We start from the raw sequence: 20,763 nt of genomic DNA, 5'->3' as shown, positions 1-20,763 counted from the left end.
TGTCTTGAATATCCTCAACAACTGGGGTAGAGAATTCCAAAGAAGCACAACCCATTGAGTGAAGAAATTTCTCCTCACTTCTGTCCTAAATGGTTGACCCTTTATTTAAGACTGTGACCACTATGATATATATTTACTAGCTGGGGTAAACATTTTCTCAGCACCTATCCTGTCAATGATTTAGGTGCTAATGCCAATTCCATTAACAATATGCAGGTTTATCACCCAATAATTGAAACAGATGCTACACAGACTCCCCAAATAAATCACAAGAATCAAACTAACTACACCACAGTCAGAGGAAGAAATAGATTCCAAAGCTTTGCTGAGTGTCAATTGCAGTGCTGACCATCAATTGACATGGACAAAGATCAAAGAAGAAGTAGGTGCTATAAGCTAAAGAACAGGAAAGGAGCCAAGAGAAAAATTAGAACAATTAATGAGAAACCAAATGGAATCTGAAAGAAAGCTGTTGGACAAAGGAAAGAGGTAGCCATCATTGTCAGCCATGCTAGGAACTGCATTAGATAAACCGTATCCGAAACAAACAAATGCAAAAGAGCCATCGATAACAGTCAAATGGTCGGAGCTAATAGAGAAAAGGTGTGTTGTATTATGATGCACAAATCAGAGAATACCTCAAATTATATGCTGTTGTATCTGCATGGTCTCCCTAATGTACCATGCCTCGGGACATCCTTTCCTGCAGAGTATCAGGTAGACCATGCAGATGCTACGACAACGGATGAATGAACACCGCTCGACAATCACCAGGCAAGAGTGTTCTCTTCCTGTTGGGGAACACTTCAGTGGTCACAGGCATTCGGCCTCTGATCTTCAGGCAAGCATTCTCCAAGGCGGCCTTCATGACACACGACAACGCAGAGTCGCTAAGCAGAGACTGATAGCCAAGTTCCGCACACATGAGGACGGCCTCAACTGGGATCTTGGGTTCATGTCACACTATCTGTAATCCCCACGACTTGCCTGGGCTTGCAAAGTCTCACTAACTGTCCTGTCTGGAGACAATACACATCTCTTTAACCCGTGCTTAATGCTCTCTCCACTCACATTGTCTGTACCTTTAAGACTTGATTACCTGTAAAGACTCGCATTCCAACCATTATTTTGTAAATTGAGTTTGTGTCTTTATATGCTCTGTTTGTGAACAGAACTCCCACTCACCTGACAAAGGGGCAGCGCTCCGAAAGCTAGTGGCTTGTGCTACCAAATAAACCTGTTGGACTTTAACCTGGTGTTGTGAAACTTCTTACTGTGTTTACCCCAGTCCAACGCCGGCATCTGCACATCATGAACAGAGAAGTGGCAGAGCAGCAGTTTGGCTTAATTCCAAGAAAGGGTACAACTGACGCTATGTTGTGCTCAGAAATCTCATGGAGAAATGTGATAATATGCAGCAAGTTCACCTTTGGCTCATATTCATGGACTGTGCCGAAGATTTTCACACTGTCCAGCACAATACTCTATGGAAGAGACCTAATAGACTTTGGTATGTGGCTAATACAAGAACTATACAGAAATGCTTAGTAGTTATCAGAATTTGGGATAAGAATACAAATCAATTCCAGTTTGAGAAGGGAGTCAGACAGAGGCGTCTTCTGTCACCCATGTTGCTTAATGATGTGGGAGAGACAATAATGAGAATGGAGCTAGAAGTGTTATCAGAGAGGTGTGGCTGCATTATAGGAGGTTGTGGTATATGGAATTTCATGTATGCAGATGACACCACACACATAGCGAGAACAAGGGAAGAGATAGAGACTACGCAGGCCTACTCAAAAGACAGATTTTGGACTGAACATAAATTAGGCAAAGAGCAACATTATGGCTAAATGGCAATGTAAAATCAAGATTGGAAGCACAGAGATATAGGCTGAAAGTGTTAAAAGCACTTAAGTCATTGAATGCAGCCAAGTTCCCCTGTGAAGCTGTACAGCAGAGTTCCCCGTGAAGCTGCTATGAATATGTTCTCACACTTACAGATGGACTGCTGAAACAAGCTGACCAAAGGAAAAGGGGGTGAGCACTCTGATAGCCACTAGGTAATAGCCACAACAGCAGGTGTCACTTGGATGATGTAGCCATGTAGGAGTGTTTCATTACTGATCATTAGAATTTGACAAGCATAGAGAAGCTTTAGCAAGTTAATTATATTCATGAAGTAATCAGTAATCAGGTTGTAATTGGATATCAATAACTTCAGAACAAATGTATTCTTGTGACTGGTATATGGAAAGCACTTGTAAAATAAAGGAAAAAAAATATCTGTCCATGCCCTGTATCACTCAGGAAATCTGTATGCCACCTGGTGGAAGGCAGACTTCCTCACTATAGCACGAATAAAAGGCCGATTTAAAACGCCAAAAGCTTCGTCTGGTCTATCAAGGGTGCAAAGTATGTGTTTCGCTGAATAGCAGCAAAATTCCATATCAGAGGCAGTGGACAAATTCAAGTTCCATGGCTCAATGATAATATCAAAGTTACATGCATGAATGAAATCCAATTTAGTCAAAAGTACAGTCAAAAGTACAGTGTGGACTATATGAATTCAAGAGTTGGGCTTTGAAGAAAGAGGATGAGAGATGGAGAACAGGGCAATTAAGGATAGGCAAGTAAAGCTCGCCTACCCAGAAAAATCAAATGGGTGGATAACATTGAGATGTGGACTTGAAGAAAGCCAGAGAAGAAGCAAGGTAATGACATTATCCCCATTAAGGTCATGGTAATAACGAACTATAAAACTATATTGAAATGGATAGAAAATTGGTTGGCAGACAGGAAACAAAGAGTAGGAATTAATGGGTGCTTTTCAAATTGGCAGGCAGTAACTAGTGGAGTGCCATAGGGATCGATGCTGGGACCCCAGCTATTCACAATATATATTAATGATTTAGATGAGGGAATAAAATGCAACATCTCAAAGTTTGCAGATGATACCAAGTTGGTTGGGAGGGTAAACTGTGAGGAGGATGCAGAGATCCTTCAGGATGATCTGAACAGGTTGGGTGAGTGGGCTAATCAATGGCAGATGCAGTATAATTTGGATAAGTGTGAGGTTATTCACTTTGGAAGCAAAAACAAGAAGGCAGATTACTACCTGAATGGCTGTAAATTGGGAGAGGGGAATGTGCAGTGGGACCTGGGTGTCCTTGTGCACCAGTCACTGAAGGTAAGCATGCAGGTGCAGCAGGTGGTAAAGATGGCAAACAGCATGTTGGCCTTCCTTGCGAGAGGTTTTGAGTACAGGAACAGGGATGTGTTGTTGCAATTATACAGGGCCTTGGTGAGGCCACATCTAGAGTATTGTGTGCGGTTTTGGTCTCCTTTTCTGAGGAAGAATGCTCTTGCTCTCAAGGGAGTGCAGCAAAAGTTTACCAGGCTGATTCCAGGAATGGCAGGAGTCATGTATGAGGAGAGATTGATAGGTTAGGATTGTTTTTGCTGGAGTTCGACAAATGAGGGGGGATCTCAGAGACTTATAAAATTCTAACAGCTCTAGAGAGGATAGTTCCGATGGTGGGGGAGTCCAGAACCAAGAGTCACAGTCTGAGCAGACCATTTAGGATGGAGGTGAAGAGACATTCCTTCACCCAAAGAGTGGTGAGCCTGTGGAATTCATTACCACAGGGAGCAGTTGATGCCAAAACATTGAATGCATTCAAGAGGAGGCTGGATATAGCACTTGGGGCAAATGGGATCAAAGGCTTTGGGGAAAAAGCAGGATTAGGCTATTGAGTTGGATGATCAGCCATGATTTTAATGAATGGCGGAGCAGGCTCGAAGGGCCAAATGGCCTCCCCCTGCTCCTATTTTCTATGTTTCTATGTCTATAACAAACCCTGTCAAGACTCTTAAGAATTTTGTGTGTTCCAATCAGGTCACCACTCAAGGATGTCCTTGATTGAAAATGTTCACTCTTTGTTGGAGACAGTTCCATGAATACTGAGCACACTCCAAGGGCCCACTGTTCGTCAGTAAATGGATCAGAGCCTGACTCGAGCACGAGTCGGGCAGGTGTGAAATGCAGTCAGTCCATCAATGCTCATTGGAAATGAAAATCGCAACCCATCCATTCACACTCAGAGGAGCAGAAAGCAGGCTAGTGTCAAAATGAAAACGCCACTGACCCGCGAATGCCCCTTTTCTATCCAGCAGCTAAAGTGGAAATTGATCTCGTTTCGACATGAGGAGCGGCAACTAGAGGATCTGGAATGTACTCAGTGTCCACAGAACCACGGTGTACGATTTGAGGATTAGCTCAGAACAGAGTGCAATCTTGTCCTCATCCAGTCGATCCACACCAATGTAGAAGCAAGGCAAATTGGAAACAATTCAGACCACACAATTCAAGCATAACTAAAGGACAACATCAAGAGTAAAAACAATACATACCTTCTCCAAGAAGTCTGATATTAAGGATTGAAAAGACCATAAATCTTTTCAGTCCCTTTATTGTTGAATTTAAAGTAAAATTTGTTAAGAGGGATACTCGGTCTGTTTTAAAAAGGTGGTATTGCACCAGTAAAGGAAGAAAGTATCTCAAGTTTTTTTATATTTTAAAAAGAGGCAGAAATCCCCATAAACTGAACAAGGAAAAGACCTGCATTGACATAACATTTTATCATATCTCTGAACTTTTCAGATGCAATGCATTCCTTTATAATACAGTGACTATTGACACAGATGCAGAAAGACAAGCTATCAAAAACATCAGTGAGATGAATGAACGGTTGATCTGCTTTTTGATGGTGTGAGTTCAGGAAGGGACACAGACAACTCTGCTTCTTTATCAAATGCTGGGATCTTTAACATCCACCTGAAGTGCAGTACAATCTGAGTTTGATGCCTGATCTGAAGGGTGAAAAAGCGAGAGGGCAAAAAACAAAAATGATAGGGGACAAAGAGTAACCCAGGTGTCACAACCTGTTGTCTACACACAAAAACAGTAGCACATACTTTACCTTATCTGTTTGTAACCTTTTAAATAATAGAAATCATACCTGGGAGCTAAGATCATCTGTTGTTATGGATCCAATGATTTCTGCCATTTTCAGTCCATCAACAGGGCAAGTATAATCAAAGCAACTTCAAGACAGGTTTCTTTTCCCAGATAAACGAGAACTTGGTACTGACCACACTCTTTACGTGATAGGCTGGTACGTGACTCCAACGAGCTCACCACTTCTGTACTGGCAACACAGTGGCCACGGGAGGCAGATGCACCTGCTAAGGTGCAGGGTTAGTGGTTGCTGGGCGTTCTTCCTGATTTCTGTCACATTGGGTCTTCAAACAATTTCAAAACGGAGGCAGTGTTTGAACTGCTGCACAACCGAACCCCCTCCTTCCCCTACCGCCAAATGTCACCGTCAATTAGAAACATCTAGCACACTGCTCCAGGATATACTTGACCACTATCTGGACTCTGCAGCTACTCTGTAGCCAGTGTTAAAAAAAATAACTGCATTGGGTGCTGTCACCGCACCACTTCCCTGACTCCATATCACAGAGTTATAGTTGTGGTTGGTAGAAAATCCCACATTTTAGTGGGTGGAACTTTACCTCAAAAATACCACCTCCTCCTTTGCGTCAGGATTGTGTAAAGTTTGGCGGAACTGTCTTAAGGAAGTTCTGTACTCAGTGGTTTTCTAATTTAATTTTGTGCTCTACACACAAGTAATGTGAATAAAAAGGTGAACACACACACCCATTAAAATCTGTTCTGACTTTTCTTAATTAATCCACATTTGTCCAAGTGACTGTTAATTTTGTCACCAATTGTCATTTCTAAAAACCTTTCCACCATCACGGTTAAATTTACTATTTTATTAATTCGAGGAGTGTGGGCTTCGCTGGCTAGGCCAACATTCATTACCCATCCCTAGGTGCCCTTGAGAAGGTAGTGGTGAGCTGCCTTCCTGAAACACTGTAGAAACACCGACCATGCTGTTAGGGAGGGAGTTCTATGATTTTGACCGAGCGACAATGAAGGAACATCGATATATTTCCAAGTCAGGATAGTGAGTGACTTGGGGGAGAACTTTCAAATTGTGGTGTTCCCATGTATTTGCTGCCCTTGAACTTTTAGATGGTAGCAGTCATGGGTTTGGAAGGTGCTGTCTAAGGAGACTTGGTGAGTTTCTGAAGTGAAGTGAATAGATGGTACACATTGGTGGCATCTGGTTCAGTGGTGGAGGGATTGAATGTTTGTAGATGTGACGCCAATCATGCGGGCTGCTTTGTCTTCGATGGTGTCAAGCTTCTTGAGTGTTGTTCAAGCTGCACTCATCCAGGCAAGTGGTGAGTATTCCATCATACTCTTGACTTGTGCCTTTTAGATGGTGGACAAGCTCTGGGGAGTCAGGAGGTGAGTTACTTGCTGCAAGGTTCCTAGCCTCTAACCTGCTCTTATAGCCACAGTATTTATATGGCTAGTCCAGTTCAGTTTCTAGTGAATGGCAATCCCCAGGATGTTGATAGTGGAGGTTCAGTGATGGTAATGCCACTGAATGCCAATGTGGTTAGATTCTAACTTGTTGGAGATGGTCATTTCCTGACATTTGTGTGATGTGAACATTACTTGCCATTTATCAGCCCAGGCCTAGATATTGTCTTGTTGCATTTGGACATACACTGCTTCAGTATTGAGTTGTGAATGGTGCTGAACATTGTGCCATCATCAGCGAACATTCCCACTTCTGACCTTATGATGGAAGGGAGGTCATTGATGAAGCAGCTGAAGATGGTTGGGTCTAGGACACTATGAAAAATTTCTGCAGTGTCTTGGAGCTGAGATGACAGATCGCCAACAATCACCTTCCTTTGTGCCAGGTATGACTCCAACCAATTTTTCAGTTTTTCCCGATTCTCAGTGACTCTAGTTTGGCTGGGGTTTCTTGAAGCCACACTCAGTCAATGCTGCCTTGATACTGAGGACAGTCACTCTCACCTCACCTTTGGTGTTCAGCTCTTGTGTCCATTTTTGAACCAAGGTTGTAATGAGGTCAAGAGCTAAGTGGCTCTGGTGGAACCCAAACTGAGTGTCAGTGAGCAGGTTATTGTTAAAGCAAGTGCTGCTTAATAGCACTGTTGATAGCTCTTTCCACCACTTTACTGATGATCGAGGAGTTGACAGATGGGGCAGTAATTGGCCGGGTTGGATTTTTCCTTTTTGTTTCAGGACATACCTGGTCAAGTTTCCACATTGCCGGGTAGATATTAGTATTGTAGTTGTACTGGAACAGCTTGGCTAGAACTACAGCAAGTTCTGGAGCACAATTCTTCAGTACTATTGCCAGGATTGTCAGGGCCCATAGCCTTTGCCGTATTATATATATATATATGTTAGAGGTGCGTGCTGCCCCTTTAAGGGGGCAGGTCATGTGACCCTGGGGTTACATCCTCCCAGAGTGTTACCGGGGTAGTCAGTCTAGGACTGACTGCAGAACAAGTGCACCCCTCTAATAAAGAGCTTGCAGTGTTAAGTCCACAAGGCCTGTATCATGGTCCTTCTTGCATGTACATTGCTACACCCATACATCATATGTAACTTCAGCTGTTTCTTGTGTTTCACAGCATCTGTGATGCTGTGGATCTCTAGAGGAGGAAGAGATGGATCATCCACCTGTCTGCAGTTACTGAGTATATCCTTAAACCCTTTTATGAACATGGATCCAACATTTCCAATTCTCCTGTCCTCTGGTACCGTGCCCCGTATCTAACAAGGTTTGAAAATTATGACCGGTTCTTCCACAATTTCCACCCTTACTTCTCGGCAACCTCAAATTCATCTGATCCGGTTCTGGTGACTTATCAATTTTAAGCACAGGCAGCCTTTCAAATGCTTCCTATTAATCAATTTTTAGCCCCTCCAGTAACTCAACCACCGCCCCATTCACTACGACTCTAATAGTATCCTCTTCTTTGGGAAAGATAAATATCTCAGCCATGCCATCTGCTTCCATGCATAGACATTCTTTTTGGTCCTTAATTGGTCCTGTCCTTTCACTTCCTACTCTTTTAGAAGTATTATGTTTATATTATAGAAGACTTTCACATTATCTTTGAATATTAACTGCTAGTCTCTGCTCATACTATCTCTGCCTCTATCGCCCCTGTCACTCCTCTCTGAGCTTCCTATATTCGGTCTGATTTTTAGTTATCAGCCTGATATCTGCCATAAGCACTCTTTTTCTATTTCAACTTACTCTATCCCTTTCTTTTCTCAGGGAGCCCTGGCTTTGTTTGTCGTATATTTCCCTCTCGTGGAAATGTAACTGAACTATCTATTCTTCAAAGGCACCCTAATGTTCTGTATAGCTTTGTATGTTAATCATTAATTCCACGGCACGGTAGCACAGTGGTTAGCACTGCTGCTTCACAGCTCCAGGGTCCCGGGTTCGATTCCCGGCTCGGGTCACTGTCTGTGTGGAGTTTGCACATTGTCTGCGTGGGTTTCCTCCGGGTGCTCCGGTTTCCTCCCACAGTCCAAAGATGTGCGGGTTAGGTTGATTGGCCAGGTTAAAAATTGCCCCTTAGAGTCCTGAGATGCATAGGTTAGAGGGATTAGCGGGTAAATATGTGGGGGTAGGGCCTGGGTGGGATTGTGGTCGGTGCAGACTCGATGGGCCGAATGGCCTCCTTCTGCACTGTAGGGTTTCTATGATTTCTATGAATTTACCTGGATAGGGTCCGTTCTTAATCCACTGAATTTTTTTTTTGTTTATATCCAATTCAATCCAATCAAATTCCAATTCAAAGTCTGCACAAGTGAGACATTCCAGATCCAAGCTGACAACACAGGCTCACGACTTCCTGTCTTGGGCTTGATTCAAGCTGATTGGAGCAGGCATTGCACCTCCTCCAAGACTTGATCTCATTTGCATCTTAGCCAAAAGGCCTAGATGCCACTTTAAAAAATTGCTTCAAATGATATTTGTGAAGCTAGTTGGCATGAGTGTAACCTCATGACTTTAACCAAGTGCAGGACAACAAGACTACACTTGATCTTAGCCAAAAGGCCGAGAAGTTCAATTTTTTTTTTGTTTATATACTATTCAATCCAATCAAAGTCCAATTTAAAGTCTCAGCAAGTGAGACATTCCAGATCCAAGCTGACAAGACAGGCATCCCACTTCCTGTCTTGGGGTTGATCGACATGATCCAAGCTGATTGGAGCAGGCATTGCACCTTCTCCAAGGCTTGATCTCATTTGCATCTCAGCCAAAAGGCCAAGATGTCGCTTTAAAAGATTGCTTCAAATGAAGCCTCAGAGGAGGAGCGCTGAAATAAGGTGGGAGGAGTCCTATGCGGATTTACTCAGCCAAATGGTTAGCACTTCTGTCTCACAGGGACCCAGGTTCGCTTTCTGGCCTCAGGTGACTATCTGTGTGGAGTTTGCACATTCTCTCCGTGTCTGCCTAGCTTTTCTCCGGGTCCTCCGGTTTCCTCCCACAGTCAAGGAAGGTTCGGTGGATTGGCCATGCTAAATTGCCCCTTAGTGTCCCAAGATGTGTAGGTTAGGGGGATTAGCAGCATAAATGCGTGCGGTTAAGGGAATGGGGCAGGGAGTGGGCCTGGGTAAGATACTCTATCAGAAAGTTGATGCAGACTCGATGGACTGAATGGCTTCCTTCTGCACTGTAGGGATTCTATGATTCTATGACAATATAAATGATCTGTTCCTGTAAAACTATTAATTTCTACACAGAAAGTCCTGCCTGATATGAAGGAACCAACAAGAGGAAATAACATACTTGACCTCATCCTTATCAATCTGCCGGCTGCAGATGCATCTGTCCATGCTAGCATCGGTAAGAGTGACCATCGCACAGTCCTTGTGGAGACGGAGTCCCACCTTCACATTGAAAATAACCTCCATCGTGTTGTGTGGCACTATCACCGTGCTAAATGGGACAGACTTTGAACCGATCTAGCAACTCAAGACTGGGCATCCATGAGGTGCTGTGGGCCGTCAACAGGAGCAGAATTGTACTCCAGCACAATCTGCAACCTCATGGCCCAGCATATCCCCCACTCAACCATTACCATCAAGCCAGGGGATCAACCCTGGTTCAATGGAGAGTGTAGGAGGGCATGCCAGGAGCAACACCAGGTATACCTAAAAATGAGGTGTCAACCTGGTGAAGCAACCAAACAGGTCTGCTTGCATGCCAACTAGCAAAAACAGCAAGTGATAGACAGAGCTAAGCGATTCCACAACCAATGGATCAGATCTAAGCTCTGCTTTTCTTCCACATCCAGTCAAGAATGGTGGTGAACAATTAAACAACTCACTGGAGGAGGAGGCTTCACAAATATCCCCATCCTCCATGATGGAGGAGCTCAGCACATCAGTGCAAAAGATAAGGCTGAAGTATTTGCAGCAATCTTCAGCCAGAAGTGCTGAGTGGATGATCTATCTTGGCCTCCTCCAGTGGTCCCCAGCATCTCAGATGCCAGCCTCCAACCAATTCGATTCACTTCCCGTGATATCAAGAAACGGTTGGAGGCATTGGATACTGCAAAGGCAATGGGCCCTGATAATATTTCCAGCAATATTACTGAAGACTTGTGCTCCAGAACTTGCTGCTCCCCTAGCCAAGCTCTTCCAGTACAGTTACAACACTGACATCTACCCAACAATGTGGAAAATTGCCCAGGTATGTCCTGTACACAAAAAGCAGGACAAATCCAACCCGGCCAATTACCGCCCAATCAGTCTACTCTCGATCATCAGTAAAGTGATGGAAGGGGTCATCAACAGTGCTATCAAGCAGCACCTGCTCAGCAATAACCTGCTCAGTGACACCCAGTTTGGGTTTCGCAAGGGTCACTCAGCTCCTGACCTCAATACAGCCTTGGTTCAAACATGGACAAAAGAACTGAATTCCAGAGGGGAGGTGAGAATGACAGCCCTTGACACAAAAGCCACATTTGACCGAGTGTCTAGCGAGCTCTAGCGAAACTGGAATTAATGGGTATCAGGGGGCAAACTCTCCGCTGGTTGGAGTCATGCCTGGCACATAGGAAGATGGTTGTGGAGTGTCAGTCATCTCAGCTCCAGGACATCTCTGCAGGAGTCCCTCAGGGTCGTAGGCCCAACAATCTTCAGCTGCTTCATCAATAACCTTCCCTCCATCATAAGGTCAGAAGTGGGGATGTTCGCCGATGATTGCACAATGTTCAGCACCATTCGAGACTCCTCGGATACTGAAGCAGTCCATGTTCAAATGCAACAAGATCTGGACAATATCCGGGCTTGGGCTGACAAGAGGCAAGTAACGTTCGCACCACACAAATGCCACACAATGGCCATCACCAATAAGAGACACTCTAACCACCGCCCTTTGACATTCAATGGAGTAACCATCACTGAATCAACCACTGTCAACATCCTTGGGGTTACCATTGACCAGAAACTCAACTGGACTCACCACATAAACACAGTGGCTACAAGAGAAGGTCAGAGGCTAGGAATACTGCGGTGAGCAACTCACCACCTGACTCCCCAGAGCCTATCCATCATCTACAAGGCACAAGTCAGGAGTGTGATGGAATACTCCCCACTTGCCTGGATGGGTGCCGCTCCAACAACACTCAAACAGCTTGACACCATCCAGGATAAAGCAACCCGCTTGATTGGTACCACATCTACAAACATTCAATCCCTCCGCCACCGACGCTCAGTAGCAGCAGTGTGCTATCTACAAGGTGTACTGCAGCAAATCACCAAAGGTCCTTAGACAGCACCTTCCAAACCCATGACCACTTCCATCTAGAAGGACAAGGGCAGCAGATAAATGGGAACACCACCACCTGCAAGCCACTCACCATCCTGCCTTGGAAATATATTGCCGTTCCTTCACAGTCGCTGGGTCAAAATCCTGGAATTCCCTCCCTAATGGCTTTGTGGGTCAAGCCACAGAACATGGACTGCAGCGATTCAAGGCGGCTGCTCACCACCACCTTCTCAAGGGCAACTAGGGATGGGCAATAAATGCTGGCCAGCCAGCAATGCCCATGTGCCACAAATGAATAAAAAAAATGAACCATATTAAAAAATTATGAAATCCTGAATGACCTGAATATTTAAGATAAAGTACAATGGTGATATGTTCTACAATATTTCTCCCACACTGTTGAAGGAAGGATAATTGTACAAATACAAATCAACAAATTCCATTTAACAGTGGATCTAAAGTCATGCTACGCTACAGCATCTGAAAGCCTTTCAGAAGCATTAGTGCCTTCAATAATGAGGAAAATGTTACAAAAAGAAAGAGAATAACACATGGCTCCCTCTCTATCTCCAAAACAGTGCTCCTTTAAGTTGTGACTCTTAATGAAATTGGGGAATTTTGGCTCCACTGCAGATATCCACCTCCTCTCTACAGCTAGAATAAAAGCACTCTGTGCCTGTGAATAGTGCAGAAACAGGGAAAATGTCATTCACTCACCACTGAACAAAGAAAAATGTTGGAGACAGATGCTTTTCATTTAAAGGGTTTGCTTGTGGTACATTTACAGCAGACAAGTTTGCATGCATGTTTAGTACAAAGGTTTAATGCTTTTCTCCCTTAACCCTTAGATGCCATTGTGTTATAATGAAAGAACTAGCACTTATGAAGCATTTTTCATGACTTCAGAATGTCCTAAGTCACATTACAGGCAACTAAATACTCTTGAAGTGTGGTCACTAACAATTTCATTGTTGACGCCGAGATGATCTTCCAACCATATATTCATGCCATCACTACGACTGCCTATCGCTGCCTCCATAACACTGCCTGACTTTGCACCCGTTTCAGCTTACTCCTGAAATTCTCATTCATGTCTTTGTTACCTCTAGAATTGACTATTTCAACTCAATCCTGACCTTCTAACATTCTAACAAACAATTCTAGCAAACATTCTACCCTCGGCAAACTCTATTGTCCAGGTCCTTGTTCACCTGAAGTCCCATTCACTCATAAGCTCGCTGATCCACATCAGCTTCTGGTCAGGTAATGCCTAGATTTAAAAATTCTCATCTTTCTGTGTCCTCAAGCCCTTCCCTATCTCTGTAATCTCCTCCAGCCCCAGAACCCTCCAGGAAATCTGCACTCATCTAATTCTGTCCTCTTCAACATCTCTAATTTTAATTAATCCAACATTGATGGCCGTGCCTTCAGCTGCCTAGGCCCTAAGTTCTGGGATTCCCTCTGTAAATCTCTCTACCTCTCCAACTCATTTTCTCCTTAAGGCATTTCTTAAAAACTACCTCACTGACCAGTCTTTGGCCATTTGCCATATCATCTTAATAATCACAGGGAAACCATAAGTTCATTGGTTGGTAAGTAACTGCTATCAGGGACTATCTTTAAATTGCTGTAGATTAGAAAAGTGTATTATTATTTTTAAAGAAGTAGCAATACTTGGATATAAGTGAGAAGTGGCAGGAGTAAGGGCCACTATAATAATTGAATATAAGTAATCTAAAGTAAAATAGGGTTAAAGTAAGGGACGTAAAGGCAGGACAGTTCGCTCTAATGGAATGCATGTCCTGTCATATAGAGTCATAGAGGTTTGCAGCATGGCAACAGGCCCTTCGGCCCAACTTGTCCATGCTCCCTTTTTTTAAAAACCCCTAAGCTAGTCCCAATTGCCTGCATTTGGCCCATATCCCTCTATACCCATCGTACCCATGGATCTATCTAAATGCTTTTTAAAAGACAAAATTGTACCCGCCTCTACTACTACCTCTAGCAGCTTATTTCAGACACTCACCACCCTCTGTGTGAAAAAATTGCCCCTCTGGACACTTTTGTATCTCTCCCCTCTCACCTTAAACCTATGCCCTCTAGTTTTAGACTCCCCTACCTTTGGGAAAAGATATTGACTATCTAGCTGATCTATGCCCCTCATTATTTTATAGACCTCTATAAGATCACCCCTCAGCCTCCTACGCTCCAGAGAAAAAAGTCCTAGTCAATCCAGCCTCTCCTTATAACTCATTCCATCAAGTCCCGGTAGCATCCTAGTAAATCTTCTCTGCACTCTTTCTAGTTTAATAATATCCTTTCTATAATAGGGCGACCAGAACTGCACACAGTATTCCAAGTGTGGCCTTACCAATGAATCATAGAAACCCTACAGTGCAGAAAGAGGCCATTGGGCCCATCAAGCCTGCACCGACCACAATCCCACCCAGGCCCTACCCCCATATCCCTACATATTTACCCACTAATCCCTCTAATATACGCATGTCAGGACACTAAGGGGCAATTTTAGCATGGCCAATCAACCTAACCCGCACATCTTTGGACTGTGGGAGGAAACCCACGCAGACACAAGGAGAATGTGCAAACTCCACACAGACAGTGACTCAAGCCGGGAATCGAACCCAGGTCCCTGGAGCTGTGAAGCAGCAGAGCTAACCACTGTGCCACTCCCAATGTCCTGTACACCAAGCATGCCGAATGCCTTCTTCACCACTCTGTCCATCTGTGACTCCACTTTCAAGGAGCTATAAACATGTACCCCTAGTCTCTTTATTCTGTAACTCTCCCCAACGCCCTCCCATTAACTGAGTAAGTCCTGCCCTGGTTCAATCTACCAAAATGCATCACCTCATATTTGTCTAAACTCCATCTGCCATTCGTCAGCCCACTGGCCCAATTGATCAAGATCCCGTTGCGATTGGAGATAACTTTCTTCACTGTCCACTATGCCACCAATCTTAGTGTCATCTGCAAACTTACTAACCATGCCTCCTATGTTCTCATCCAAATCATTACTATAAATGACAAATAACAGTGGACCCAGCACTGATCCCTGAGGCACACCTCTGGTCACAGATCTCCAGTTTGAAAAACAACTCTCTACAACCACCCTCTGGCTTCTGTCAAGAAGCCAATTTTGTATCCATTTAGATACCTCACCCTGGATCCCATGAGAGATGTGGCAAGTCATAGGCATTACCAGTGTCCTAGGCAACCTTGTGTGCAAGAAGTGCTGTCAGCTGCAAATACTTGAGCTCTGGGTTTCAGTGCTTGAGTGGCAGCTGGAGTCACTGCGACACATCCGCAAGGCTGAGACCTTTGTGTAGAATCATAGAAACCCTACAGTGCAGAAAGAGGCCATCTGGCCCATCGAGTCTGCACCGACCACAATCCCACCCAGGCCCTACTCCCATATCCCTACATATTTACCCGCTAATCCCTCTAACCTACACATCTCAGGACACTAAGGGGCAATTTTAGCATGGCCAATCAACCTAACCCACACATCTTTGGACTGTGGGAGGAAACCGGAGCACCCGGAGGAAACCCATGCAGACACGAGGAGAATGTGCAAACTCCACACAGACAATGACCCAAGCCAGGAATCGAACCTAGTGCTAACCACTGTGCTACCATGCCGCCCTGTAGATAGCAGATTCGGAGAGGTGGTCACAACGCAGCTTAGAAGCCTAGAGGAAGAAAGGAAATGGGTGACCACCAGGCAGGAGTGTTCCCTTCCTGTTGGGGAATACTTCAGCAGCCAAGGGCATTCAGCCTCCGATCTTTGGGTAAGCATTCTCCAAAGCGGCCTTCAAGACACACGACAATGCAGAATTGCCGAGTAGAAACTGATGGCCAAGTTCTGCATACATGAGGACGGCCTCAACCAGAGTCTTGGGTTTATGTCACACTACGTGTAACCCCCACTATTTGACCTGGGCATGCAAAATGTTACTAACTGTCCTGGCTTGAGACAACTCACACCTCTTTAACCTATGCTTAACCCTCTCTCCACTCACACTGTCTAAAACTGTAAAGATTCGCATTCCAACCATTATCTTGCAATTGTGTCTTCAATATGCATGATCTAAATCATTTCTTAAATAGTTCCAGGGTTTTTGCTTCCACCAATCATTTAGAAATGTATTCCATATGTTAATCACTTCATGAGGAAGTATTTGCTTATATCAATTTTAAATTTGCCTTTATTCATTTGAACCTGTGGCTCTTATGCTCATACTTTATCCTCAAATAATACTCTGAATTTACTTTTGCCACTTGTTTAACTACCAAGAGCTAAGATCGTGGGCGGCACGGTAGCACAGTGGCTAGCACTGCTGCTTCACAGCTCCAGGGACCTGGGTTCGAATCCCGGCTCGGGTCGCTGTCTGTGTGGAGTTTGCACATTCTCCCTGTGTCTGCGTGGGTTTCCTCCCACAGTCCAAAGATGTGCGGGCTAAGTTGATTGGCCATTCTAAATTGCCCCTTAGTGTCCCGGGATGCATAGGTTAGAGGGTAAATATGTAGGGATATGTGGATAGGGCCTGGGTGGGATTGTGGTTGGTGCAGACTCGATGGGCCAAATGGCCTCTTTCTGCACTGTAGGATTCTATGATTCTACCACCACTCAGACATTTCACCACCTTTCCAGAGTGAAAAACTCAAGTTTCCCCAGACTTTCCTCACAACAGCTTCTTACTGTGTCTACCTGCACTGCCTCCTCCAGCACTTGAACATACTCTGTCTCAGCAATTGGAACAGCACATAACATTCAAGGTGCAGTCTGGACAGGGCACAATGCAGCTTGATCACTAGCTTCTTGTTGGAAAAACTCAAGTTTGTTCTCACTGGAACGACGGAGGTTGAGGGGGTGACCTGATAGAGGTTTACAAGATTATGAGTGGCATGGACAGAGTGGATATTCAGATGCTCTTTCCTGGGGTAGAGAAGTCAAGTACTAGAGGACATGGCTTTATGGCGCATGGGAAAAGTTTAGAGATGTGTGAGGCAAGTTTTTTGTTTACACAGAGGATGGTGAATGTCTGGAACGCGCTGCCCAGGAAGATGGTGGGAGCAGGTATGATAGCGGCAGTTAAGGGGCATCTAGACGAATACATGAATAGGATGGGAATGGAAGGATACAGACTCCGTCAGTGCATACAGATTTTAGTTTAGACAGGCATCATGATCGGCGCAGGCTTGGAGGGCTGAAGGGCCTGTTCCTGTGCTGTACTTTGTTCTAACTTGCATTCCATTGTTTTGGCTTGGCTCAACATTCTGCTGATACTGCTGAATTGCTCTGAATTGTTGAATGTACTCAGACTTCCAGATCTTCATCAGCTTCATCTTTAGCTAGTAATAGTTGTGATGCATATATATTGCTAATTTTGTCTTTCTCTATAGCGTTATGCACTTGTCTATTAACCTTAATTTGCGCTTGTTCTGTCCATTTAGATATACAGTGTGTGCATAAAATCCTTGGGCGACTTTAGTAACTTGATAGAGTCAAACTGTAGAGAGCATATGGAACAAAAATTCAAAGCTATGTTAATGCTGGAGCTGAATGAAAATGGCAACAATAGAAAATGAACTGCTAGGAAATTAGATTCAACAATAGTGGCTATGTTGAAGTATAGAAAGTTGAACGTTTTGTCATAAAGATTATGAATTATGCTTTCATTTGCCATTGGTAATTTGCTTATATTGAGCATACATCCCAAGTTATTAAAGTTTAAACTCTCTCAAGGCTATTAACACCTTGTGTTCTCCAATTTGTTCTCCAAGTTTGGATCTTCTTCCTCTAATACCATTTCTCATCAAGATTGGTTTGATCTACTTTTTCCATTGGGCTCAACACCTCAGGAAGGTAATAAAACAGAATCAGCCAGGGTAGCCTTATACCATCTGACGGTGCTGGAAAATGCACATGTGGAGACTGGATGACGTCAGCACTGGGCAAGTTTCTGATGCTTCATGCAGTCAGGTATCTTGCCACATTCATTGTCCACTTTAAGCAAAATGTCCATGAGCAAAAAGATATACCCCTTTAAATTTGGTTGTTACCATCACAATTTGGTGACCAGTCCCAGCGTTCTTGCCTGGTTCAAGTTGAGCAGAAACTTGAGCACACAATTTTAACTGACACTCCAGTGCAGTACTGACGGAGTGCTGTATTTTCAGGTGCCATTACACAGAAATTCCTCTCTACTGAAGCTTTTCATTATTCACCTGGTTGCATGAACAGTGACTCCAGTTATAAAACATACAAGCTCAATGTAAATGAGGAAACTGTGTGATACGGGTTTCTGTCAGGAACTCTGAAAAGGGAAGGAAAAATTGTACTAAAAGGACCTCAAGATAAAGCAATCGTTGTTGCAACAGGCAGCTCAGGGTTACAGCATTTCACCCTCCACACTTGCAGCAACTGTCCTGCAAAACAAGCTCTCAACAAAATGATTACTTGGGTCAACAACCCCACTACCCCAAAAAGGTCCTCTTGAGGGATTTAAATTAAAAATTGTGAACAAAAACTAATTTTTGAGAAGCTATGAAATAGATTTTTAAAAGAAAAACAAACTCAGGGCATATAAAAATGAAAAGTATTTAATGACAATTGGAAAAATAAATGCACTAATGCTGAGGTATTTTGAATTTTCCAACAGAAATGATCAAACTCTCTACCATTACAGATGAGTACAATCTTAGCCATACAGGCCAGACCCCAGTGTCTGTACAAGCAAAAATATCTACCATCTCATATTCCTAGGATCTCTCAAATGGCTTTGCTATCAATGAATTGCTTTTGAAACAAATATGCAACCAACTTGAAACACCAATAGAATGATCAGAGTCACAGATTTCAGGTCTGCACTAAGTCCTTACTCGCAAGTATGATGCTAACCAGTCTCAGGAAAGTGGGCCCTGTGTCCTTTGCAATCAGGAGTTTACCTTTACTGTCCAATAGCCAGTCAAATGCTAACATGAACTGTTGGTTATAACAAAGAAATTCCTTACTACAGCATTACTCAAATTATTTTCAAATACAACACATTAACACTTGAAAATTAACAACCCCAAAGTCAACAAAAGCAAAATAGCATTAAAGCAGTGTAGCAATCTTCAGTTTAATTATTAAAGCCTATGTTTTATAGAATTACACGGGATCTGAAAGAAAGCACTTCCAACAAAGCAACACACACAGTATTGCACTGGAGTGGCAACCATTTTGTTTTTTGTGAACCTACAACTTCCTGACTGAGAGGGAGTGCTAACAACTAAGCCATAACTGACACAAATAAGCTGGATATAATTTATTTTACATTATATATGTGAATGAAGATGAATGAATTTGACCTAAACTAAATATACGTTTTTGACTAAATAGCATGCAATACAAGCAGCAAACTCATATTGTCACTGCAACCTTGGCCTGAATTCTCCGCAAATCCTGCCAGAACTTTAGCAGAAATCCTGGAAACATACTCTCTCAATTTCCTCAGGACTTCCATTTACCCCATAGCTCTCCCAGTCATCTTTTGGATCGTTAATACCAATCAAACCCTACCACCTTAGACCAGCAATCCTCAGTGATACAGTGGTTAGCGCCAGGGACCCGGGTTCCTGCTTGGGTCACTGTCTGTGTGGAATTTGCACATTCGCCCCACTGTCTCCCACAGTCCAAAGATGTGCAGGTTAGGTGGATTAGCCATGCTAAATTGACCCTTAGTGTCAGGAAGACTAACTAGGGTAAATGCATGGGGTTATGGGGATAGGGCCTGAGTGGGATTGTGGTCAATGCACACTCGATGAGCTGAATGATCTCCTTCTGCACTATAGGATTCTATGACATGTCACCTGAATGATGTGTTCAACTAAACCCCAGCCGTACTATGTGATAAGTAAACCATTTTAACAATATAGGTGTGAAGGCCACCAAATGGAATTTGAATGTGTCAATTTTGGAATCTGGATTTAAGCATCTACTAATGACCATGAAACCATTGTCAATTGCTGGAAAACCCCATCTGGTTCACTACTGCCCTTTAGGGAAGGAAGTCTGCTGTCCTCATCTGGTCTAGCCAACATGCGACTTCAGAGCCACAGCAAAGTGGTTGATTCTCAACTGCCCTCTGAACAAGGGCAACTAGGGATGGGCAATAAATGCTGGCCAGCCAGTGATGCCCATGTCCAACAAATGAATAAAAATATTTTTCTCCTCTCCCTCATTTCAAACTGAGATCTTAAAGTTTCACATATTAAATCCATAATCTTGTTCGAACAGCAGTTAATTCGTAGTTACAAAAAAATGCTGAACCTTTGGAAGTTAATCCTTTAGAATCTTGAATGACTTAATATCAAAAATATATTAGAATTTTTTTTAAAATTGCCTTACAGAACAGATGTCAAAAATCCCAAATTGTAACAATTTGCTTTTGGGCACGATGGTTGCGGGAGACATTTTGACCAAAACCTTTTTTTTTTAAAAGAAGTGCCATGAGATCCAAAAACTAACATAAAAGGGAATCCCGAAGTGTTCTAGAGACACACAAATTAAAAAAAGGGTGGTGAAAGAAGTAGGGCCAATTAGGGAACTAAAATAAAAAGGAATTTACAAATGGAGGCATGGAGCATAGCTGAGATATTAAATGAATATTTTGCATCCAGCTTTACCAAGTAGATGCTACCCAAGACATAGTGAAAGACGAGCAAATTCTGTCCACAGAAGGGTTCAAAATTGTTGAGGAAATGTTGAATAGACTGTTGGTGCTGAAAGTTGACAAGACACTGGGACAGGATGAGGTGCATCCAAGGATATTGAAGTGAGAATGGAAATTGAAGGAGTGCTGGCCATAATCTTCCAGTCTTCTCTAGATTTGGGAAGTGCCAGGAGACTTGAGAATTGCAGACAGTCCTTGTTCAAAAAAGGTTTATAGAATAACCCCAGCAATTACAGGTCAGTTCAACATTAGTAGTGGGCAACTTT

General features: G+C 43.4%; 1 protein-coding gene across 1 annotated transcript in view; it reads right to left on the bottom strand.

Annotated features, from left to right (window-relative positions):
- The window catches only part of LOC144508447 (cas scaffolding protein family member 4-like), a 144,830-nt gene extending 139,680 nt beyond the window's left edge, over positions 1 to 5,150 (bottom strand). The window contains exon 1 of the mRNA XM_078236368.1: positions 5,022 to 5,150. Coding sequence (XP_078092494.1) covers positions 5,022 to 5,069 — 48 coding nt within the window. The 5' untranslated portion in view covers positions 5,070 to 5,150. The remainder of the gene's footprint in view (positions 1 to 5,021) is intronic.
- Between the last annotated feature and the right edge of the window lie 15,613 nt (positions 5,151 to 20,763).

The sequence above is a fragment of the Mustelus asterias genome, chromosome 20, assembly GCF_964213995.1.
Source record: "Mustelus asterias chromosome 20, sMusAst1.hap1.1, whole genome shotgun sequence".
NCBI classification, from domain to species: Eukaryota; Metazoa; Chordata; class Chondrichthyes; order Carcharhiniformes; family Triakidae; genus Mustelus; species Mustelus asterias.
Note: the sequence above shows the minus strand (reverse complement) of the source record. Positions and strands in the feature narration are given on the sequence as shown.